Genomic DNA, 25,651 nt, shown 5'->3' with positions numbered 1-25,651 from the left:
TTATATTCTTTTGATTTGTTAAAATATAAAAAGTACACCAATAATTCGACACTAAAGGGGAAACTGTAATCCATTTTACAAATCATTAATAAATTATAGTAAATAATATATTTTCCTTTAATATTTTAATTAATATAGTTTCTTTAAAATACGTATATTAAATAATTTAATTTCCTTTAAATACGTATAATAAGTTGATATATATCTGCAAATAACAACCAATAATAATTCTTTTTACTACCAACCAAGTGAACAGCTAAATGAAGATAAATTTTAACACTTTTTAAAACTTTCACTCCCTCATGTCCCATCAACGCTTTACTCACACTAGAGTCTGAGAGCGTCATCGCCTTTATGAAAACGCGTGGTTAGTGTGGTGTGGGCTATACGGCTATACTCCGTTTTGAAGAGTGACGCCATTATTAACTACGATACCGCCTTAATTTGTTTATCAACAGATGCGGGTCAATGTCGTGAGACGTTTGTGAAGAATTCCCAATCCACCGACGTTTCTGTTACTGTTGACTGATGTTTGCAAAAAGACTAGGCCACCCAAATAAGAATTAGGCTGAAGCTAATGAAGCCAAGGGGTTCACAACAAGCACATGGAACCCAACGAATGATTGCTTTGACAGAGCTGAACCTAGAATGACGAGAACCCACCTCTGTAACGAAAGTCAAATGTGATTTTATATGGTAGATGTGAATGGCACGAGGTGGTTTTGTGGCAAGTAAATAGAATTTTCATCCCCCAAGTGCTTACTTAAGCTCATGGTGCCCTGTCTCTCACTGGACTCACTGGACAACTATAATAGCAGTGATGGTTAGAGGTGAGGTAAGGGGCTCAAGTGGCTGGAGAGACTGACAAGCAATTATGATGTCTGCATCGAGTGAGTGACTTGGGCATTATAACTGTTGTCTTTTTTATGTTTTAAGCAGAGGATCAGAACTGCGTATTGAATTTGAGTTTCAGGCATCGAAAGAATTGTTTACAGATCAGTGCCTGATGCAGCTAACTGATGAGGATACTTGAATATGTAAGCAGTAAATCGGAATATTGAGTATCAAGGCACTGGTGGGATACTCACTTCGATTGGATCAGACTGATCTCGAAGACATATTGGCAGAGATCAGTCTCAAAATGAGTGGTTGAGAGCAAAAGCTGGTTGCCCAAATCATTAGAGATGGCACAATCGACACCCATATCTTGTACTCCAGGCTTGCTGAAGTTACTGCTAGTACTGTTAGCCATGGCACTATCAGTCTATATAGTAGGTCCTCCCTTGTATTGGCAGTTCAGAGACGGCCTCACTCTTGTCAAGCAGGCAGCAACCTGCTCTCCTTGTGTATGCGACTGCACTTTAGAAGCTGGGCTCAGTATTCCTCCAGGTATTATTCTTCATTCTACAGCCACATTAGCCATTGCCAATGTTACATAGGGATACCTCAAGACATGGGTTCATCCAGGATTCTCTGATAAGTTAAGCTAGATTGTGTGATCTTTCGTTCGTGTGAGGTGGATTTTGATTTGCCAATGACCAGTCAAGAGTTCAATTCCTCCAAGTGAGCATCACACACATGGATCCCATAGTATGTTGGATCCAGTTCTGAATCATGAATCCTGAGTTCAGTTTGTCATGGTTTTCTTCTTCTTGCTTGTGTTTGCTGTTTTTTATTCACTCCTCAGAGGCTCAGACTACATGAATACAAAGAGCCGTGTAATTATATCTTTCTCTGTTAATAGTGCAGTTATTTGCTCCCATATATCTGCCATTTGACTTCCTTATTTGCAGTTGCACTGAGAGAAGCAAGCTTCATTCTGTAGCCCAGTTGGGGGTAGAGGATTCCCTGATAAGTTAAGCTAGATTGTGTGATCTTTCGTTCGTGTGAGGTGGATTTTGATTTGCCAATGACCAGTCAAGAGTTCAATTCCTCCAAGTGACCATCACACACATGGATCCCATAGTATGTTGGATCCAGTTCTGAATCATGAATCCCGAGTTCAGTTTGTCATGGTTTTCTTCTTCTTGCTTGTGTTTGCTGTTTTTTATTCACTCCTCAGAGGCTTAGACTACATGAATACAAAGAGCCGTGTAATTATATCTTACTCCGTTAATAGTGCAGTTATTTGCTCCCATATATCTGCCATTAGACTTCCTTATTTGCAGTTGCACTGACAGAAGCAAGCTTCATTCTGTAGCCCAGTTGGGGGTAGAGGTGATCCATCAACTCTTCATGTGTTGGTGTATTGCTGTGTAATAGTGCACTGAATCTAGATGATGCATCGAACATGTCACTAGCACACACCCATTTAAACCCAGGTCTGAGATGCACCTCAAGTTTACAACGCCCGAGAATGCGTAGCGGGTTCAAATCCAAGTCTGAGATGCACCTCAAGTTTACAACGCTAGAGGATGCATAGTGGATTCAAGCAAATGGTCCACATATCAAATATTGTTCAAGTTTATGTGATCTAGTTCTTATCTTTTTGAAGTTTATCTTCTTTTGAACTTTTCAAATCTTGATCATTTTCAGCTAGCCAAGGTTAAGTCTCAAATGTAACTCCATGCATGTTAAGCATCTATGTTTTCACTCTAGCTTGGGAGATCTGCATCAGCCACAAAAAATTCAATAATTCCAGTTATTTGTTTATTTCATGAGAGGTGCTCTACAGCCCAGTATGACATAGATGTTTCTCGTAATGTGGGTAATGCTTACTTCGCATATTGGCTCTAAAAAAATAACCAAAAACAAATTACATGTCTGCAATTATAAACAAGCCTAGATCCAGAGCTGAGAGATCAAATCTCTTGAGATGCAAACTTTTCTCCAAGTTTTACAATCTAAAAAAAGTTTGCATCTTAAGGGATTCGATGTCACTCTCTCGAGACTTGATAGATCCAGAGTTAAGATGGATCTAGGCTGATAATTTTTCCAGCTAAGAACAATCAAGATTTTTTTGAGTTTAGGCTTCTGTGATCTGGGCAATTTTGATATGATACTTCTCAATCCATCACATAATGTTTTTGAGTTGACGTTTTGAGCCAGAAAGTGTGGCTCAAGTGTCCTGATGATGAGCTTCACTTGCTAGGTTGAAACGTAGTCTCAAAAACATTATGTGATGAATCTGGAGTATCATATTAAAAAAAAATTTACTAACTAGATGTTAAGGTAAATCCTGGCTGTAGTTTGAGTCCCACTTTTTTTCTCAATATCAAGTATCAGTTTATTTTTGGAAACGTTTCATGTCTGCCTCTTTTCTAGTCCCACTTTTTTTCTCAATATTAAGTATCAGTTTATTTTTGGAAACGTTTTATGTCTGCCTCTTTTTTCATGGAAGCCATCCCAGTTTAAGTGATCTGATTTTTTTCTTTCACTGAGGCATTTTATTAGTGAAATCTTTGTAGGGTCTCTTTTTTAAAATTTCAGTAAGTCGGACTTTGAATATTTTCAGAATCATATGTAATTGCTTACATATGCTTCAAATTACATTTTCCAGGCACTAGATCAAAAGGAAGAAGGAACCTATCCAACTTGGTCATAGCAACTCTGTATGCAGAGCAATAAATAAGATGACTAAGAGTATGAATGTATGATGGAATTCTTAAGCTATGCAAAGTTGGTCCATTCAGAGATCAGTAGATTGTTCTTCCAACCTCGTCCTGAATTTCATTTCTGTGCAAATGCCCCACTTTCCCATAAACGATTGCAAAAGGTCATACTGTGGCACATATAATCAGTCATGTATGGTCTGGATCTCTCTCTCACTGGAGCTCAACGTATCATGTCTTCTTGCATGGTTGGCACCTTTACCTCTTATCTTGTCAAGGGCAAGGGCTTGGTTGTGGCATGCAGTTTTTGTCAACTGCTAAACTGTCAAACCGGTGCACCAAATATTGTAAAATTTTCCACCTCTTTAGTCTTAACAAGGAAAAATACTAATTGTCAAGGAAAATTCATAACAGAAGTGCTAGACCACAGGGCTGAGCATCTAGAAGCAGACTAACTCTCCCTTTCCTTTTTGTATGGCCCGATAAACCAAAGGTTTGGTTGGACGTTAAAAACAAAAGCAAACAAAGAAATCAATGCTTGACAATTTTGTCTGTCCATGATTTTTGTCTGTTTTTGGCAATTTTTGATTGATGGATGTTGCCTATATTGTCTGGAAACATGATCCACACTTTCCACATCTCTATTTGGACATAAAAGGCAAAGACATCAAATTTTGAGTTTAGAACGCTTCTCTACTTGCTTCTTACTAGGCCTATAGGGTTTAAGGGGTTTGGTTGCTACTTAAAATGGTTTAAGTTACCTTTTTATCTAAGTAAATGCATTTTGTTTTTATTTGTTTCGTTCAGGTGCCTATCTTTAACTGTGAATATATTGGCCAGGTCAAAATGGAAAATATGTTGGGTTCATAGTCAGATTAGGACCTGTACATCTTGATATGCACAAGAATTTCTTAGCACTTTCCCTTTTCAGTTTTTTCCCAGGCTAAAGCTAAAAGGAGTCTAAAAGCAGAAACCTGAATCCTTTTAAAGAGAGCCATTCTTTGAAGTGAAAGATATTGTCAAGTTCCTAACTGATTTCTTTGTCTGTTGTGATACTGATACCTAAGGAAAAAAGAACTAATTCCAGCTCAGAAGATGCTTCCAGTAATACATGTTGAGTATGATTTTCCATGGCTTTGATAAGCTTTAGCAGCTCTTACTAGTGACTACTGAAATACCCTTTCTCATCTTCTCTTAAGATAGTATTAATTTTTCTTCTCTAAATTTGCATTCTTATCTTACCCAAAACAGTATCTTTCCCAAAACAGTATTATGTTATCTGAATTAGGATTCTTATCTTTTCTAAATTAAATTTCTTATCTTTTGCCTTTCTTATACTTCTCCTACACCCCCTCCTCCTAGTTGCATCCTTATCTTCCCCAAAATAGTATCTCACCCTATGTTATCTGAATTAGGATTCTTATATTTTCTAAATTAACATTCTTATCTCTTGCCTTTGTTATACTTCTCCCACACCCCCTCCCCCTCACCCCAGGTTCCTTTGACCTTGGATGGTAAGAGAGTGGGGTTTCCTATCTCCTACATGCCCCCCTCCCTCCAGGGTCATACAGCCAGATCCCCTCATGGTGCCTGATGACTCCAACAGTGAGTCGGTTCCTTGATGCCCCAACTGTCAGTCATGAGGATCAGGAGAGCTAAATATTATCTCTACCTCCAACTCTCTCACAGTCTCACCACCAAGATTGCCGGATTTCAAGTCTTGGACTCTACCATGGTATAATTGCATCTATAGTATATACCACTGCTATATGTATATATCTTTTGGTTATAGTTAGACCTAGTAGTCTGCTTGGCTAGAAACTTATCATGCTGCAGTATTTTTGCTTTCTTTCTCTTGCTTTTAAGCATTATGGAGGAGTTGCTATGGCACTCCCACGTTATAATTCACACTGGACGTATCTTCTTTAGTCCCAGTGGCCTACCTTTTTGGTCATTTATTGGACATTAATAAAATTATCTTATCTTATCGAGGACCATCTTATCTTATCCTGTTGTTATCTTGCCTAAGGCATAGGAATCTATTTCAACACACCTGTAGCATGGTTTAGGGAGTTTTTTGAAAAATCTGTTCTACAAGTAGCCTATGAGAGACTGCTTCCCTAGCCAAGTGCAGCAGCCCTACTGCCTTGGAGACTTGGGCCAGTGTTGGTGTCCATAATTCCTTATGAAAGCTCCGTACCTCCTTAGAAAAGCTACTCTATCTTATGTATTTATGAAATAATAAAAAGTGACTGTATGAGTCTATTATACAGTTTTTTAGTACTGTTCCCTTGACTAAACCTTTTTCGGATTTCTGATTAGAAATTCAGTTTTCCAATTTCAGTCCAGAATTTTTTTTAACCTGTAAGGCCCCCTATTTTCAGCTTAGATTTCAGTTACAGGTTTCTTTTTTGGTTATAGCAGCAATTTTACAGTCAGTTTATTAGCAGTTATCGTGTTATGTTCATAACAGTGGTATCAGAACAACTTTCTAAGCCTTGTAGTAGGACATCTGCAGTAGCTTCATTCTCTTTCGTTCATGATGAGGGAAGTTGAAAATCAGAAATGCATTATCTATGGAAGAAGCTATCAGACCTCCCATGAATGGGCTAATGGAGGCCATGCACAGAACCCTAAACACTTTGATTCTATAAAGTGAAAATCAAGAATATTTATAAGATGATGGAGAACAGGGTCGTTGTGCACCTCTAAACCAAAGAAGAGAGGTGAGACAACGCAATCATTCTGACAACCCTTTTGCAGGTAATAGGAGAAAAGAACCCAATGGAAATCCATTCCTAAAAAAGGAACAAGAGGGGAATCACATCAAACAAAGATTATTGGACAGGATACCCATTACTAAGTTCGATGAGTTAAATGACAGTATTAAGCCTAAGGCTTGGATTTAGGAAATTAAAACATTTCTTTAGGCTAAACCCTGTGGGACATAATCAGATAGTTCGGTTTGCTACACACAAGATGGATTGGCAGTAGATTGTTGAATGTAAGATGGAAGAGGATGAGGTTGGTGGCTGTCCATACATGATCACTTGGGAAGAATTTGTAACTATCTTTTTCCATAAATTTGAAACCTGTACCTAAGAAGCTTATTTCTCGGCCCTCAAAAATATGAAGTAGGAGCCCACAGGTGTGTGGTCTAGCAATAAGATACCAGGTGGTTGAACTTGAGTTAACACTGAGACTTAGGTTCAACACCCCTACCCCCCAAGTGGATGTGGATGAGGCCAAGTGCAAGAGCTGGGTGAATTTGATGGCATAGAAAGACCAGCAATTGATCACCATCAAAGGTTTGCAGCCTGGTGCAAGCAAATTCACTTCAACCCATGAGACAATAAAACAAATTGGTGAGGAAGAGCTAGGATTTATGTCTGAATGTAATATAAGGAAAGGGTTACATGATACATCTTAAAATAGTGGAATAACAATCAGCAGGACCTAAGGAGGTACAACGTCGGATTGATTAATTTGAAGATACCTTCAAGAACTTGCCTCATAGACCACCACCAGAGGAAGAACCAGCTCATATTATCAAGTTGGAGCCAAGGTCTGAATTGGTAATAATTTCTCCTTACCGCCGTGCTAAGGTTTATTTCTGTGTGACACAATGAAAGGGTTACATCTTAAAATTGTAAAATAACAATCAGCAAGTAAGGACGTTCAGCAACTGATTGATTAATTTGATAATATCTTCAAGAATTTTCGTCATGGATTACTGCGAGAGAAAGGACCAGATTACATTATCAAGTTGAAGCCAGTGTCTGAAAAAGGATAATCATTCCTCCTTGCCACCATTTGAAGGTCTTTGAATATGAAATTGAGAAAGAAGTCGAAGAATAATTAGACTTAGGACATGTTGCACCTAGCAAGATTCCTTTGGCATCTAAGTCATGTTTGTGAAGAAGGGTGGATTATTTTATATGGGCATATATTACTGGGAATTGAACAAGAATGACTCTTAAGAATTGGTATGCTATCACTTTTTTGGATGAGTTTTGGATGAATAGAAAGAACATCTACATCATTTATGGATTGTTTTAGAACTCTTGTGAAAGAATTCAGAATATCTTATCCAACGGAAGTATCTTTGAGGCAACACAATTCAAGGAAGGAAAAAATCATATTTCTATTCCATGAGAAAAATAGATATGTCGTGAATTTTCTTTTGCACTCAAGCATATACTACAGGCAGCATAAAGTGCCAATTAGCATTCACAAAGAGGGGAAAACAAAATCGGTAGTGCCTTACAAACTTACAGTCCTATATATATATTAGAAAAGTTAGTTAGAACCATAGTTACTGGTCAAGTGATCAAAAAATGGATGCCAAATATCATGAATCTATACAGATCTATTTGAAAGCCAATAATACTGCTTAAAAGATACAACGCATTCCACCATAGTGAACTATTTCCAGCAGAAAGTGATCAATCCATCAAAAGTAGATCTTCACAGCCAGCACAAAAGTGTATTTTGGGCAATCCATGTGCTAACTGCAGATTTTTTTTTTCCATATAGTCTATAGATTGGACCACTGCACCCTTTGAAACCTTCAACCAACAATACTGTATATCGACCCCAAATCTCATCCTTTAACTCCTGGGTAACCAAAGTGCCAGCTGCCAGATTGAGAGCCTGTTTAGAGAGGGAATCTGCTTTAGCATTTTGTTCCCTGTGAATTGATTCCAAAACCTTGGCTTGATCATGTAGAAGGGATAAAGTTTTGTTTTTAATCAAGGCACTGCACTTCATGCAGTCCACTACAAGTTTTCAGTCCCCAAAAGTTTGGAAATGTGACATGTTCAGTTCCAAAGTAAGTCTCAAAAGCAGCATTAAAGAGTGAAATTTGTCCCAATTATTTGATCCATGGACCCTTACCCAAGTCTACTTTAAATCTCACATAATGAGAGTCAAACAAGAAGAGAATCCCCCATGCAACACAAACCCTTGGGGTGCTTTGGCAAGCCCCATCAAAAAACCCCCAAGCCTTGCTCTTATCACTAATTAGGTCTAGGATGATCCTGGCCAGAATTCGATTTACCAGATGTCTATATAAGCATATCTGATTTGATGGATGACCTGGATAGTGGGTATTTAGGTATGGATGACCTGGATAGTGGGTATTTAGGTATATTGAAAAAATCATTGAGTTTCTAGCCAGCCAAATAGCCCATGACATGAAGCATGGCAGGGCTTTATGGTCATTAAGGGATTTATCCTCTGTTCACCTTTGCATGCATTCCACTATAGAGGTGCTTTGCCAAGAACCCTTGCTCTCCGTGAGAGATAGGCCCTCTGTCCATACCTCCTTAGTAAAAGGACATTCAACTAGTAAGTGAAAACAGTCTCTGCCTCTCTCCATACATCTCCTAGGTCCTTGGCTTGCTCTTCTGTGAGGAGCTTGCGTTGTGATGATCCTATTACACAGAACCAACCATATAAATAAATGAGTCTTCGTGGGGGATTTCAACTTCCAAATGGGTTTCCACCACCAAACACTTGGACTCATAGAAGAATGCAAGAGGGAACTAGAAGCAGAGTTCAATATGAAAGACTTGGGTTTGATGTGCTACTTTCTAGGCATGGAGGTGTGGTAGACAGATGGGGAGATTTTCCTCGGGCAAGGGAAATACTGCATTGATAGCTTGAGGAGATTCGGGATGGAAGAATGCAGAGCCATGTCTACACCCATGATAACCAATTGGAGGAAGGCATTACCTTTCTCTAAGCTTTGATTAGCCTTGGCAACTCTAAGTAATGACCCTTGAAAAACAATCTCTGCTTTTCTCTAAACATAGCATTTTGATCTTCTCTAAATTAGCATCCATGTCTTTTCCAAAACAGCTTTTCACCTCATCTTCTCTAAATTAGGATTTTTATATTCTTTTCTTTTCGAAATTGGCATTCTTCTCTCTTACCTTATTCTATCTCGTCTAGGACCATTTTTATGACTTCCCCTCCTTATTTATAGGCCTATGAACCTAGCACTAATCATGCCACATTACATTAATTAACATAGAGGGCCTTTTTTAGCGATCAGGCTTTTGTGGTATTTTGAACCACTATATATCTTGGTTCATCATGAGGGAAATGATTGTCCTAATGACGAACAAAGATAGATACTAGTTAGAAACATTGGAACACAAAAATCATTCATGATATTTCTGAAAATAATAGTGGGTATTACCATATTAGTTGAAAACTTGACCAAATTAATTGATTAGCCACCACAATTACTAATCATATCACCTTATTTAACTATCCTATCACATAATTAAGACAATGTGGCTTTATTTTATACATAATCCATACTCAACCCTATTAATGCCCTGGCCCCTTTCAATACACCTAACCAATCAACATAGGCATGGATGTACATATCATAAACATATTCTTGGAGTGTTGGAGAATCTAGTAGGGCAGCTATTTAAACCAATTCTCCTCATCCTTAATAATTGCTTGTGAACTTTAGTTATCTTCTATTAGATCTTTTCATCAAACAATTATCAAGAGCAAAAACAACAAAGACAATAGACACAAGAAGTAGGCTCCAAGCGAAGGCAAAACCCCTCCAAAGGGGAAAACCCACAAAGAATCTCATCTCTTCTTATAGAATCTGATCAAATGAGAAAACCAAGACCCAAAGACCAAAGGCAAGACCTCCTCCAAGCACCAAGTCAGCCCTCCAAGAATCCCTTCCAAATAGGTCAATGATCAACCAAGTCAACGAGGGTCAATCCTCCTTCAATTTGGTTCAAATCTCAGTTTCGGCCCCTAACCGGATCTGCAACCTCGACCTACAACTCTTGGCCCTACAATAGTTGCAAAAACCCTAATTCCTTCGCACATGTGAGAGAATAAGGCTCAAAATAATATATTTTCTTTCTTATCTTGATTTCTTCTTGCTTCCTTGATCTTCGCTCTTGCTTCCTTGTTTCTTGCTTTAGATTGAACTTGTTTCTTGTGCAGATTGAATGTGTGTCAAATGAGGTCGAAATTGCTTCTATATATATGCCTTTCATGATGTCGAATAGCCTCTTCTTGGCCGACTTGTCACTAGTAGGGCCGACTTGTGCTTGGAGGTCTTTTTGACTTTTTAGACACAAATAAATTATTTTTCATGTTACAACTTACCTAATAAGGTCTTATACAAATGATATTGACTCTCTTGACTTGTGACAAAAATTCTTATGACATGACAAACCGTAGAAGCATGAAGAACATGCTTAACCTAGTTGACCAATCAAAAGAAGCATGAAACCCATGCTTGAAAATAATAATTTTCTTTCCTCTTTTGCTTGTTACATAAGATATACATAATGACATGAGTACAATGGCGATTATCAAGACCAAAACTAGTTACATTTTCCAACATGGAGGCGCATAACACAGTTTCTCAAGTTCAAGTCAAAGGTGATCCAAACATTCAAAGAATTAAAGTGTGATTAAAAGGCAAAGTGGGAACCAAATCAAGGTTCTCATAAAGGTAGTGTGGAGAATGCAACTCCAAGGATTTTTACAGGGTTTGCAAGTTCATGTCATGGTATTTGTTGACAACTAACTTGTTCACATACTCTTCAATAGAAGAATTCTAAGGTATGTCAAGGCTAAATATGTTCAAGGCTAAGTTGTATGAAACATGGAAACGTGTACAAGTTTCTGAAATAGGAAATTCTAGAAACATGACCCTCCAAAATGGACAGCAAGGGAAACATGGTATATAAAAAAATAAAAATATAATAAATATAGATATATAGTTCTTTTAATAACACATTATATTGCAAAAAAATAATAATACACATAAATGACATTATAGAAGGAAGCATATGTTTATATTAACTCCATATATGACTCCATGATGCAAAATCCCATATCTTGGTGGTCTTGACTAATGCCAATCCCATACTCTATACATGATAGAATCCAGTGGAAATGCTACACTCCTGTCAACCTTGAAATCCTGAAAACTGTTGAGTTTGCTAAATTCTGAATGGGATATGAAATTCTACTTTCTTGTTATGAAGTGTGATGAGGTTGGAAGTTGTAACTACTCTCAAATATCTTGAAACAATAAGGCCTTTTAATAATAAACCTCCTCAATACATAAAGCATTGTTTAAAATAATGCACTTGGTAATCCTATACACAATTAGTCTCTAGGTGATGAGAGCTTACATATTTTGGATATATTCTAAAACAAGCCTTTGTGCTTAAACTGAGCTACATGAACAAGTACTTTGTTCATATCATTAAACAATGTACCTCTCTATCATCATTTGTGTCCATTATTTCGGGAAAACAACGAAAACCTTTGAATGTTGTTCCAATTTTCGTTAAACTTTGGAGTACTTTAGAAGAAAATTAAAGTTCAGATGTTTTAGAAGGATGATTTTTGAGACACTAGAAGAACATGAATAATAAACATGTACTGAGAAAATGATTAGATCGTTTTGGGAAATGTTATGGAATGCATGGTGAAATAATGAGGGTACATTTTTAAAATGCACCTAGGGATAAGGATCACATGCTCAAACAAAAATGGTAATTGATATTGAGTAATCAGGGAATTCTATTTCAACTATATAGTATAACCCTTATTCTTGTAATGTTTGAGATATGATTTGAATTTTCTACTTTTATCAATGTTTTTATTGGAATGGCCTTTGCATTCCCTCCTTGTCAGATTGATGTATTGTTGAAAATGTTAATGAGAAAGGGTTCCTTGATTTGTGCCTTAATCAAAGGAACCACAACGAGTTTCTCCTTGAGCGTGCACGAGTTCTTATGAGTTAGGAGCTAATTCCCAAAAAGTAGGGTGTGTTCCCAAAATTTAGGGCAAATTCCGAAAATTTAGGAAGTGTTCATGAAGCAGTTAATTGATGTGTCAAAGTGGAAGGCCGAGTTATCAGTCTTCTAGCGCGAGTTAATTGAGGAAAATAACTTGTGGTTGAGTCTCAAGAGATAGGACGAGTTGCATGAGTAGTTAACTCATGCTAATTCAAACAATCACAAAGCAAACTTCTTTATTAGAAACTCACCAAATTTGGCCATTCGAATTGCTTTAAAAGGAGCAAAGGCACATTGTTACTCATTGCTTTGTGAGAATGGGATGGTGAGACAAAGCAATAGGAGTAAGCACAAGGTCGTGTGTGAGCTTGTGAGGAAGAGTGTGCAAGAGAAACTTGTGCACAAAATTATTGTGAGGAAGAGTTCCCTTGGGTAGTGCACATAGAAATAGGAGGAAATTCCTATTTAATAGGAGCACCTCTTGCGCAAGGATTTAGGGAGTAGATCATGCTACAACAAGCATATTTTTCAAGCCTAGGTAAGGCAGGGAGAAGGGTGTATTCTCTATTAAAAACATAGTTGTATTGTAAGAGATCATTGCCTAGTTTCTATCAATAATATTCTCAACAAGCAAAGGCTTCTCCCAGTTGGGTTCCCTAAAAATTATGCGTCTTGAATTGTGTTTATTTTTGTTCCTATTCCATTGCAAAGTTTAGTAGAGAAATTGTGTGTTTATATGAGAAGAAATTATATTTCAGATTGCTCATTTTAGTAGATCAAAATTTCGTGGATTTTCTACATGGTATCAAAGCTATGGAACAGAATAAAGACCAACACATCCAAGGAGAAAAAACATCAAAAGAAGATACCTATGAGGTAGCTGCAGATCAGGGGCCCTAGCGAAGGAGAGATATTGGACTGTTTTGGGTCCAATAATCTTGTGACAGTGGGTTGAGTTTGTGGAGTTACAACCAACATAGATGAGGCATCTTATGAGGCAGTTCTGTGCCAAATTAGATGTGAAAATTTCACTATCGAAATCCTATTGCAACAACTAGAATTATTTCTTCTAACTGTAAATTAATTTAACAATTTATTGCTACAACATCAATGAAATAATCACACTGCAATCTTCACAAAAATACTGTGGAAAATAAAAGTGTTGGAAATTGAGAAATATACTATAGCACACATATTTGATACGCTTATTTTTGGACTAAAGTCCCCGGAAAAATCCAACTTGGGAAAACCAGTGTAGCAGCTGAGGGTTTTTATTATTAAGCAGCAGTGAGAAATTCTGAGTAAAAATAAGTATTGCCAAACTGGCAAATCTGTCCAAGAGAAATACTGGCCAAAATTATTTGAGGGAAATTACTCTCTTCGAGAAATCCCAACACTTGACTACCTCTGAAAAGTTAGCTGTCCAACCAGCTTTGCGCAGGTCCTGTGTCACCCTAGCGTGGTACCTTAAACGCTCTGCTTGAATCAACTTCCAATCTAGCTGTCCTGCATGCTGCTGACTAAGAAAATGCTTCTTCGACCCTCTGGAAAACTTTCCTAGGCTTTGGAACTCAACACGTCTTCCTCGTCAGCTAGATCGAATTGCCCTCTTGAGGTTTTGTGTTGCCTCTGTGCAACCTCCTTGAGAAAATCTCAACCTCCTCTTTCTGACTCTTCGGAACTCGAAACATTCGTTCGAACTCATTGTCTCTGCACCTCTTTGTCACTGCTTCCTTCTCTGGCCCGAACTCTTTCGGCAACTGCTGTTGCTCTTTGGAAAATCGAACTGCCCAAGGAAATCGATTTCTAGTGTGTCAAGTGTGTGTTCTCCATCGACCAAGATTAAAATGTAATTGTTCGCTGAGATTATTTCTGGATCGATTCGTGTGAGTTTCTAGATGATTCACACCTTTCTCAATTGAACTGATTAATTAACCCCTTTTCCTAAGTTTAGACTTAGGAAATATAAAAAATAGGATAATAATCTAATTGAGACACTTCTAGGTGGAATTTCCAGAAACGATTTCTAGGTTATGGAGAACTCTTGTGTTTTAGGCTCCCCACAAAGTTTCGAGACTAGAACACCTTTGATGCTACAAAAACTAACATTAGAGGGCTGAATCCTCAAGAACATGTCCATATATTTCTGTGTCTTTGGGATGACATTTGTAGTGTTGTAGGTGTCTTTTTGGGAGGTCGGAAGGCGAGGATAGCGGGTAGAAAAGTGTCCTAAAGGTCAACAAAGAAGAGGAGCTATAAAGGAAGGGAAGCCGTGGGTTTTGGGTGGAGTTTCTCTAGAAATAGGTCCGAATATTTTTGGAATATGCCCTAGTGTTGCCTAGTTGTATAGGTGGTCTCTTTGAGTACCAAAAAGGCTAAACAATGGACTATACAAAGGCAAGGACACCGGATAAGGGAACACTGTTGGGGAAGCTAATCCGTAGTATTTGGAGGACATCTTGTGGACTGTGTGGACTTTGGAGGGCAGCAAGGAGGTGTCTTTGGGAGCCCTAAGTGCAGACTTAAAAAGGAGCATAGGTTTGCTTGGAGTGGCAAAAGTTTGAAGCTCAAGGGATTGTTCTTTGAAGGGATAAAAGAGCAACCGAGGGAGCAGTTTGACAAATCTCTAGTTCACAGTTGTAGAGAAGGACTTATATAGTGAAAAGAGGGCAACCTCCAAGCCCTTGACTTGTCTATAGTAGATATAGAGGAAAACATAAGTGGGTAGCCTAGGAGTTGTTCACAAACGAAGTTGTGTACAACTCATAGAAGACCCTAAGAGTTGATAATCTTGGAGAAGCAGGGGAGTAGCTAGTGGGAAGATTTGTTTGAGACAAGTGCAACCTTGAGTAGCAAGGCAAGGAGAGCTCATAGCATGAAAGTGGTGGTTGAGCAAGAGCTAGATAGAGTTCTCAAGATGGAGCCTCAACTAGTATCTCAGTTTGAGTCTAAGCTAGTTGGTAGTTGCGTTGACCAACAAGATGATGAAGAGCATAGCCCAGGGCAAGCAAAGGTAGCAACTCAGTTAGAGACTCCTAGTATAGGGAGAGTTCGAGCCAAGTGGGTAGAGGATTTGGTTAAGGAAGATCAGAAGAGAGTTGAGTCTCCCAACATCAAGAAGTAGACACTACACATGGTACATGGCACTTATGACTAAAGTGGTGGACTCACAAAGTATTGTGGGAAAGAACAGGCCTTCAAAGTAGGTTCTGCAAAAGAGAGCAGGGAAGCCTTCCAATTCAGAGGGAGCAATTGTAGCAGCCGAGAACATGGTAGTATTGGAGATAGATCCAGGTGGACGAGGTTCTTCCTGAAACACCTTCCTCACTAAGAGGGAGTGTTGAAAATGTTAGCGAGAAAGGGTTCCTTGATTTGTGCCTTAATCAAAGAAACCACAATGAGTTTCTCCTTGAGCATGCACGAGTTCCTATGGGTTAGGAGCTAATTCCTAAAAAGAAGGACATGTTCCTAAAATTTAGGGCAAATTCCTAAAATTTATGAAGTGTTCATGAAGCAGTTAACTAGTGTGTCAAAGTGGAAGGCCGAGTTATCAGTCTTCTAGTGCGAGTTAATTGAGGAAAAGAATTTGTGGTTGAGTCTCAAGAGATAGGATGAGTTGCATGAGTAGTTAACTCATGCTAATTCAAACAATCACAAAAACAAACTCCTTAATTAGAAACTCACCAAATTTGGCCATTCAAATTGCTTTAAAAGGAAGAGTGAAGGCACATTGTTAGTCATTGTTTTGTGAGCATGGGCTGGTGAGACAAAGCAATAGGAGTATTCACAAGGTTGTGTTAAGAGTGTGCAAGAGAAACTTGTGCCCAAAATTATTGTAAGAGTTCCCTTGGGTAGTGCGCATAGAAATAGGAGGAAATTCCTGTTTAATAGGAGCACCTATTGCACAAGGATTTAGGGAGCAGATCAGGCTACAACAAGCGTGTTTTTCAAGCCTAGGCAAGGCAGGGAGAAGGGTGTATTCTCTGTTGAAAACAGAGTTGCATTGTAAGAGATTATTCCTTAGTTTCTATCAATAATATTCTCAACAAGCAAAGGGTTTTCCCAGTTGGGTTCCCTAGAAATTCTGTGTCTTGAATTGTGTGAATTGTGTTTATTTCTGATCCTATTCCGCTGCAAAGTTCAGTAGAGAAATTCAGTGTTTATAGGAGAAGAAATTATATTTTAGATCGCTCATATTAGCAGATCAGAATTTCGTGGATTTTCTACATGTACTTGAGAGTTACATTGATCTATTTGTGGTCATTTCTTGGACATTAGTAAAGTTATTTTATCTCTCATTGTTTGAGATATTGTCTTTCTTATTAAAATTCCTCCATTTGCATATTTATGACGCACTGCATTTTTCTGTCCAAAAAATGTGATAAAGCACTTGGTGTTGTATATAAACTTATTTGATCTGAGTCATTAGCAAGATTTTAAAAATATTTCCAACAAAACAAACTCTTATATAGAATTGTTCCCAAGTTTGTTGCAAGGTTAAATTTTCAACTAATGCATTTGCTCTTATTTTTTGCTAAATTATCTCATGTAAATTGTTCTTATTGATCTTTGATGTAATTGTTGATGCAGGTTTGAGCAATCTTTCCTTGGCAGGTCAGTTTATATTCTCAATCTTTATCCTTTATTGTATTGCAGACTTCCTTGGAACTTTTTTATGTTTCTACTTTATATGGATATTTATTCATAAATAATTAATTGTAATGACTATTTTAACTGATTAGCATTTTGTGTATGGTTGTTGGATTACAATAATGTCTCAAAAGCTATTATATCAATGTTCTCTAATGACCAAAATTCGTTGATTGAATTATTGAATGTTCTCTAATGACCAAAATTCGTTGATCGAATTATTGACTATGAAACTAATATCATTGAAGAGTTCTCTATTTGAGATTTTCAAAGTTTTGTGTAGTGCCATTCTATTTAAGTCCTCCTACTACCTAGTGTTGAATGCCCTATTAGAGCTATAACATGAAATTAGTAAGAAATCATTTGTTGAAGGGTCATCCAAAACTAAGCATCTCAAATGAGATTTGATCGAGGTCATCCTTCATGTGGACTCTCATAGTCTGTGTAACACTAGAGGGATGGTCTTTACCCATTAACAACTATAGTAGACTAGCAAAAGGCTAAGGCACAAGCTAGTAGCTTCATGGAATGTTATACTTTAAGAAGAACATGATGAAATGATGTTAAGGTAGATGAAAAAGATGCAACGTAGCACTAATAATGATGATGTCACTTCTAGGGACCAATGAACCATCAAAATTTTTGAAGCTAAAGAAAACTCAAGGGACCATTGTGTGGGCTCAATAGGGTAGGCATTGGCATCACAAAACTTATAGGTTACCCTTTATAAGACAAGGTGGATTGGAGGTCAAGTTGATCAATAAGAAGTTAGGCGGACTAGTGATTTGATTGACTTTAAAGGGTTAGATGTACCATTTTCAACATAACTTGTCATAGGGGTTCTCCTTAATTATTAGGAGTATATTTCTTTCCTGTCTGAGGGGACTAAGCTATTGAAGAAGGCATCCACATGTGTTTTGAAGGTAATTTTGTTTCTTCTCATCCCAATATTCTACCAAACTTCTCAGGAGGTCAAAAAACTATTCCAAATGTCATGCGTTCTTTAAGACATTTATAACTTGAGTTTGCTACTGATTTGTAGGTGTAGTTTTTAGAAGAATACAAAATAACCTTCAAAAAGCATGTGGATATGAAGGTGTTGTTTGTTAGAAGGTCGATGTTTCTATAGGGAGTCTCTAATACATGTACAACATCGTTATCAATCACTGGTTACTTTGTAAGCATGACCAATCATGCTTTCCTTCGTATAAGATTGACAAAATCTTTGGCTGATATACTTATACTATGGATACTAAAGTATGGTTGGGCATTGGACACAAGAGTTTAACAATTAACTAGGTCATATCAAATGTATTAGAACCAGAACCAGATAATAATCAACCAAGGGTTAGACTGGGAGTGACTGGAAAACCATTTTGATGAACAGTTCAACTAAAATATATATAATATATACAAATTTAGATAAAAAGGTGCATATGCATGTACATCAATATAAATTCAAACCACTGGACACCACATATGTATATTTTTTCTCATGTCTGTAGCATGTAAGGGTGAATATAGCTAAATGGTACTGAGTATGATACATATCTAAAACAATATACATAAACATCAAGGCTCTAAATGGCCTCTAAAGTCCAAAAAACACCATGCTACAACAAATAAATACAGATCATCAAAATCATCCCCTATGTTGGGATTCTCATCATCACTCTTGGCCTCATCCTCTGGCCTTCACTTCAATTCTCCCAGGACGTTAGTACTAGTGCTTGGAGCTTGTAGTGCTGCCTGCGGCTCCAAGACCATCCACCCCGAGTAATGATCCTTGAATGATATTGGCAAAGTTTCCATGATCCATTTAGAAGGAGGGATCAATATCCTGGCTTTTACATCAAATGTTTTGTTCAATCATTAGTTGTGCCTCAATGGAAGTTTGTATTGCACGAAGACAAGATCATTCAACTATTGTGCTCACATTCAGAGCATTGCAAGTTTGACTCAAAGTTCTGAACAGTTTTGTAGTTGAGGGAATTTTCTGCCAAATGAATCCCACCAATTGAATTTGATAAATCATAAGCATCAAAGACAAAGCTAGAAAATTCAAGAAATTAGTTTGGAACTTTGGCTACAAATTTTCAATGACTAGAACAATCAATACTTGAACTTAAGAAACTTTGGAATTGCTAACTTGGTTGGTCTTGATCTCTTTCACAAATAGATACGTGTTTTCCAAAGGTACTTGTGCTTTGATTGAAAGCATTGATTTGTTGATATGTTTCATCTAAGACTTTCAGATTGGGGACCATGTGCTCTATGCATGTGTGCAATCCATCCTTCACCTCCCAAAGTGTATCTGCTCCAAGTCAGATGTGTAAAATTGTACATTGGGTTTAGGAAATACCTAGCTGCATGTATAGATCGATGGAGTTGGCTGTTCCATTTGTTATCAATGATCTTCGAATTGGTAGAAACATCGTTTTTTAATCATTTTATGTTGCCTTTATTTTCTATTTGGCTTGATCCATGGCCTCATAAATATAACCCAAGGCTAATTTATCTTCATCTACCATCTACAAAATGTTAAGAAGGGGCTCACCAACTATTCATGATCCATGTTGCTATAGACCGAATTTTGGTGTAAGCTTTCCCATAGAGGCCCTACCCATCTACACCATTGAGATCTATTCCACTCATCAAAAGAAAACATCTTCCTCAAGTTATTTTTCTTAGAAATGAGAAAATGCAACGTGAGAAATTTTGTTGCAAATATGGTGATGGTAGGCTTAATAAGATCCTTGCCCCGTGTGTCCCCCCCCCCAAGTTCAATAGACATGTGTGATTATAGATGTATTTAATAATGCACTTAGCACAATCTACAAACTTCTCTGCCCAATCCAATTTTCCTATATCCTCAAGAATGAGGTATAGGCAGACACATGAGGTCCAAAAAATGGGTATAGGAAGTGTGGATAAATATCCACATCGGGTCCAAAAAATGGTTATTTGTTTGTCGTCTAACAACTTACCAGCAACAACATACTTAAAAGCATTACCAACTATGACTTGTACAATATTCTCCACCTCCACCTCCACCTCCTCATATACCTCATTAAAAAACTCAATAGTAATTGTGCATCCTTCACCTAATTGGGTGCATTCTTCACTTGATTTCAAAAAGATAGCTCCTCGTGGGAAAGACACAAGGAAATTAAGTATGGTATTGGCCTTCCATTAGTCCATCCATCTAACATAATGGCACATCCCATTTTGGACCTGTTAAAATCTTTCAAGTATTAATTTAGGGATGCAACTTCAATTTATAGAAGTGCCACTCCCATAGGTCATGAAAACTAGGGCCTTTTAAGCCCCTATCACATTGTTGATTTCTAATCTTGTCAAGGACAAGGGTCAACCTCTTAGGGAATATTCAAGATTCCCCCTTCCTTTTTTAGAAAGGTGGTACTCCTCTTTTCATATGTGGAAGATTCTTATTATGGTCTTAGATGCATGCACCCATTCCTCTTTCGACGTGTGGAAGATTTTTACTATGATCTTATATGAATGCAATGGGTGAGTGTTAAACAAAAAACCCCAAAAAATCTTCAAGCATATCTTTGATACAATAGATTTAACCGTTAAGAACACAAGAAATGAATATGAAAACAATTTTTGTGTACTAGGGTCTGCTTTCAACAAGTATTTTGCTTTCCTTTCTAAAAAATATGAATCCAAAATCAGCTGACTTTGCAAGATGAAATTAGAAAAAATGGATAGGTCTTCAAAGAAATTTAAAGGACGGCTTATGTTAGAATCAAATGAGTTTGTAAAGCTTCAATTGCACAAGAATCCAGTGATACATCGCTGTATAGATTCATGCTTGCAACATGAAACTTGAATAGCTCTTTGTGGGAGAAATTAACAATAATACCCCACTGTGACAAATTTAACATTGTCTGAAAATTGAAACCTCTTAAATGAGAAATAGATAAACTATAATGAAACTACATTTGCCTTATTACAAGCAGGGATCTTGCTTCCTTAGGCCTGAAATATGATATGAAGTTCTTGGAAGGGATGAGAAGACATAATTAGACTTAGATCTTCCTTTTGTTGAGCACACATGAAAAACCTAAAGAAAAGAAAAATGTAGAAGAATATATGAGAGGCAAAGCTGAGCAGGGTGATTCACAACATTTTTTGGAAAAGCAAAAACTCATCTTCAGCAGAAACTCCCAATCTTATTTTCTGAATGTAATTTTCTCCTTTTATAATCGTCTTTTCATCTTTGCAACCACTTGACGGTTAGGTTTTTCCTTTGTGTGTTAATAGAATTAAATCTTGAACTTATATATTTGTCTTCCAAACTAAGTTGCGCTTTCAGAATTCCAAAATTTTCTTTTAATAATTATTTTTTTCCAAAATAGATTGCTACCAAGCTAGAAATAGTTGCGACTATAGTTTGATTTTTTGAGCATGATGGCTGCCATTTCAATGATGGAAACCATTTCCAAAATGTTCTCCATGCCTCTAGCTTTCCAACTAGCTATTGTTTGCCCAATTTGGACATCGAGAACTCAAGTTATGACCTATCTTCTTGACCTCTAGAAGATAGGGACTCAACAACTGTTGATCTACTCCAAATGAATCCTGGCCTTTGATTTATAGATCCGCACTATTCATCCCTCATGGATTGTGAGAGGGCATTTATAACGATTTATAAAGAGATGGGCTCCTCCTATTATTTGTGTATGAAGTAGAAAGAGCCACAAAATGTTTTGTAGCTTATGTACAATGTAGCTTTTGATTACCATCTCATTGCCCAACCATCATGCCTAGTCATTGCCTAGTCATCTATGTACAACCAATACCTTCCAAGTGTCACATCAGGATATGTCTAGTTGGTTGCCACATGTCGTAGGGAGATATGCCGAAGGAACTTAGGATGAAGATAATATGGGAAACAATAACAATGTAGAGGTGAGGTGCAAGAGTCTGGAAAATATTTCAAGTATGAAGAAGTAAAAGTATATAAAGGTAAAATTAACTAAGCAATAAAGCAGACTGCAGGGATGGAGTATGAGGTGTGTGGAGGTAAAAGTAATGTGTGGAGGTTTAAGTAATCTGTGGGGAAATATGAAGTGGTTAATGTACCACACAACTTGAGAAATGAGGAGGTAAGTGGATGGAGTGTGAGGTACACAGAGAAAAGATTTGTGGAGGTTAAGTGATATGGGGAGGTAAAAGTAATGTGTGGAGAAATCTGAAGTGCATGGGGGAATATGAAGTGGGGTAATGTACCACAAAATTTGATAAAGGATTAAGTGTGGTAAATGGTCATGTAAATGACTAAGTAAAATAGGGAAGAGGATCTGCATGAAAATAATATTTAGTTGGGAAAATGGAAAAGAACTAGATAATTATAAAATGGAAATAATGGAGATAATGATAGTTAAAGTTTTAAATGGATCAAGGGAAAAGTGTTAATATCTTTGGCATATGACCTTTGTTTTTGATTTTGTAAAATACTAGATGAAGCTGAGACATAGGCTATCCAATAAAAGGATGAACAACCAATTCCTTATTTCTTAGTAACCCTTTAATTTTATGAAGGGAACTTCTGTAAGGAAGCACCTCATCTTGAAACTGATTTTACAATTTAAATTTTTTTGGGTTCTTCATGAGGGTCATCTAGCACCTTCAAAAGAAAAAAAAATCGACCTTCAATTTGATCAAGGAATGTTGATCAACAGTTATCTAACATAGGCTGATAATGCAGTGGCAGACAACACTGAAAGGGATATCTGCTAAGTATTACCATATAGCCATGTGTTCGAAGTTGTTTCCTTGTATTGCTTCTTATAAGGGCTATCAATAGTGGAGTGAGTACCAAAGGTGGTGCTGGGTGCAAAAAAGCCATCAGTCTTCTTCTTCTTTGATGTAGATGGAGTGTGGCATCAACATTAGTTGGAGCAATATGTCAGAAGGCAAAACTAAAAAGGGTAAGTGGAGGAGCCTTCAAAACTAGGTTTTCCAATTCCACTTACATTGTCAATCTCTTATCAGTAATATGTTATTTCTTGGCCTTTTTCTGCCAGGCAATCCTCAGTAGAGGCTAGCATGTGTTCTCTAATCTCCAGGACAATGGAAAGGCATGGTTTAACATTTCCACAAACATGAATTAAGTGATATTTCACTTTATGAATCCCTGCCCCAATCCCTTCTTACAATATCCACAAAAATTTTTCCCATCAACCTCGTCACAATATTGGGGGCCATGATATGTCTCAAACAGTGAAAGAAAATCGGCAAATGCAAAACCTATCTTTATTCCTTTAAAATGAAAAACAGCAATTTTATGAGCAAACTAATGAGGTTTGAAACATCCTTGACATACCTTTGATGGCACAACAGTCTGGTCTCAAATCTCTTCCAAGCTTGTCGATGATATGTAGACTGTGCTCCAAATGCCTTGAAAGTAACACACAATCAGTGCCAAATCAGCTCCAAGCTCCCTCTGAATCAGATCTCTTCACCATAGCTCAACAATCTCCAAATGCTCTCAAATGATCATTGAGAAATATGTGAAACAAATAGGGGGTGTCATTATGTATTGATCAATTAGGGTTTGGGTGGGAGGGACACCCTTTTTCCTTTTTTTCCTTGTTTTTTGGGGGCTTTGGGAGTGCGCAGGTGGGCCTGGGTTCATTGAAGGCCAGTCCCAATTGTTATGGGCCAAATTAGCTGTTTCAGCCTGCATCACATTTGAAGTGAACCACTCTGGACTGGCTGGATCCAGTTGTGTTCGGTGGTTCTGATAACACTGCTTGCGTCTTTGGTGGATGCCTTTTCTTTTATCTTGAGTGGCTTCAAAACACTCAGAAACTGCACGACTTATTCTCAAAATGGATATAAAATATGATCAATCCTGAGTCCTGACACATACATGTACATACTTACAGTGCTCACAGCCTGCTAAATTAAACTAGTTAAGATACTCATGAATGCATAGTTACTGTGAGAGATAATAATTAAGAACTAGGCACGCATGTGAACTTGAAAACTTGCATCAGCACCCTGTTTCTTTTTGAATGTTTTAATGGTGTTTCTAACGTTTCTGAACACTTCAATATCCCTTAATGTATTTTTTGATGATATGTGGGAATAGAAATTTTTGAAGCTGAGTTTATTTCAAATTATTTTCTTTATAAAGGTCTTGAAAATTAACAGCAATCTAAATATTCAATTATTATTGTTTTAAACTGGATCAGTATTCCGTTGCTTACCATTCTGTATATGGGGATAACTGAACGGTTGTTATCTTTTGTACCATGTATTTGATTAATAAGTTTTTCCATTAATGCAATTTGAATACTGTAGATTGCGGGAAGCTTGATCCTCAGTTTAGGCAGGATATGGAAAAGAATTACACAGATCTTCTCTCTGAGGAGTTAAGGTTACAACAAACTGTGGCGGAGGAAAATCGGGAGCATTCTGTAATGACAGTACTGGATGCCAAGAGATTGGCTTCTCAATATCAGAAAGAAGCAGAAAAATGCAATGCTGGAATGGAAACATGTGAAGGAGCCAGAGAGAGAGCAGAGGCATCATTAAGAGCTGAGAAGAAGGTTACAGCGCTATGGGAACAGAGGGCTCGTCAAATGGGTTGGAAAGATAAATAAATTCTGGATACCAATGTCAAAGTGGAATCTGGGAATGCATAAGAGTGGAAGACAAGCAATCTATGAAATATTCGAAATAATAGGAAGAAAACATATGTGGAGAGTTGGCTTTGCTTTTTATGATATTGTGTTTTTGGATTTCAGGAAAATTTCATTTCAATGACTATCAAAGTGAAACAAGATACAAATTGTAGAGTGAAACTGTCAAGTTCAAGGAGGGTCCGGATCATCATATCAATAGGCTTACTTGTTTCAAAGAGACATTACAGTGAGCCGCTACCTGTTTTTATCTTTTATAAATGACCATTCTTTCTTATATATCAATGTACAAATGTCTTGTTATTTGAATCTGTTTTTCCTTTCTTTAAAGTTTGGACAACATTTTTGCCTGTCAATCCTGCCTTGACTGCTATCAAGTTGTGCAATCAGTAATGGTTCCCCATTCATGATTGCATGCCACAGAAGTAATAAAATAAAAATAGCAAACTGATGGTAAAATATTGAACACTGCAAAATTTCTTTTACATTGGTTATTATTTTCAGGTGAAGCTAATACATTTTTTTAATTCAAGATAAGCAGAGACCAAAATCAGAAACTGACACTTTATCTGGTCACTATAAAACACAACATATTCTAAAAGAGTTCATTCTGTACAGAATCGAAACTGCGTCACTGGTCATACTGACATATAGTTCTCTATAAAAGTTAGTCTGACACTATTGATTACTTGGTTGTGAGAGTAAAGCCTGTTCAGAAAAACCTAATCTGCTGTTGCCTGCCCCTACACTTAAAGTTCTTTTAATTTCCAACGTGATGGTATGGAACGTTAGTTTTACATTGACCTATGATATCAAATGCCTTATTAGATGGCTGGTGGGAACGGAGGAACAGAATAGCTTTCACATTGTCTACTTCTGCGAAATTTATAAACTCGTTGTTTTGAAGCGTATGCTTGCACCAGCATTGCTTATTTAATGGCTGCAGCTAGACTGTATATTTCAATCA

At 37.3% G+C, this 25,651-nt stretch overlaps 1 protein-coding gene across 1 annotated transcript; it reads left to right on the top strand.

Moving 5' to 3' along the window:
- Window positions 1-476: 476 nt before the first annotated feature.
- LOC149240845 (uncharacterized) lies at window positions 477-24,963 on the top strand. Its single transcript, XM_089373850.1, has 3 exons — window positions 477-1,389; window positions 16,946-16,969; window positions 24,344-24,963. The coding sequence occupies exons 1-3, from the start codon at window positions 1,185-1,187 to the stop codon at window positions 24,643-24,645; spliced, it is 531 nt and encodes a 176-aa protein (XP_089229976.1). The 5' UTR covers window positions 477-1,184; the 3' UTR covers window positions 24,646-24,963.
- Window positions 24,964-25,651: the final 688 nt, after the last annotated feature.

This window comes from Pinus tabuliformis, chromosome 8 (assembly GCF_031772625.1).
Source record: "Pinus tabuliformis cultivar Carrire ecotype Pingquan chromosome 8, CPIR1, whole genome shotgun sequence".
In the NCBI taxonomy this organism is placed as follows: Eukaryota; Viridiplantae; Streptophyta; class Pinopsida; order Pinales; family Pinaceae; genus Pinus; species Pinus tabuliformis.
The sequence above is the reverse complement of the archived record's forward strand: the minus strand, read 5'-3'. Positions and strand labels throughout refer to the sequence as shown.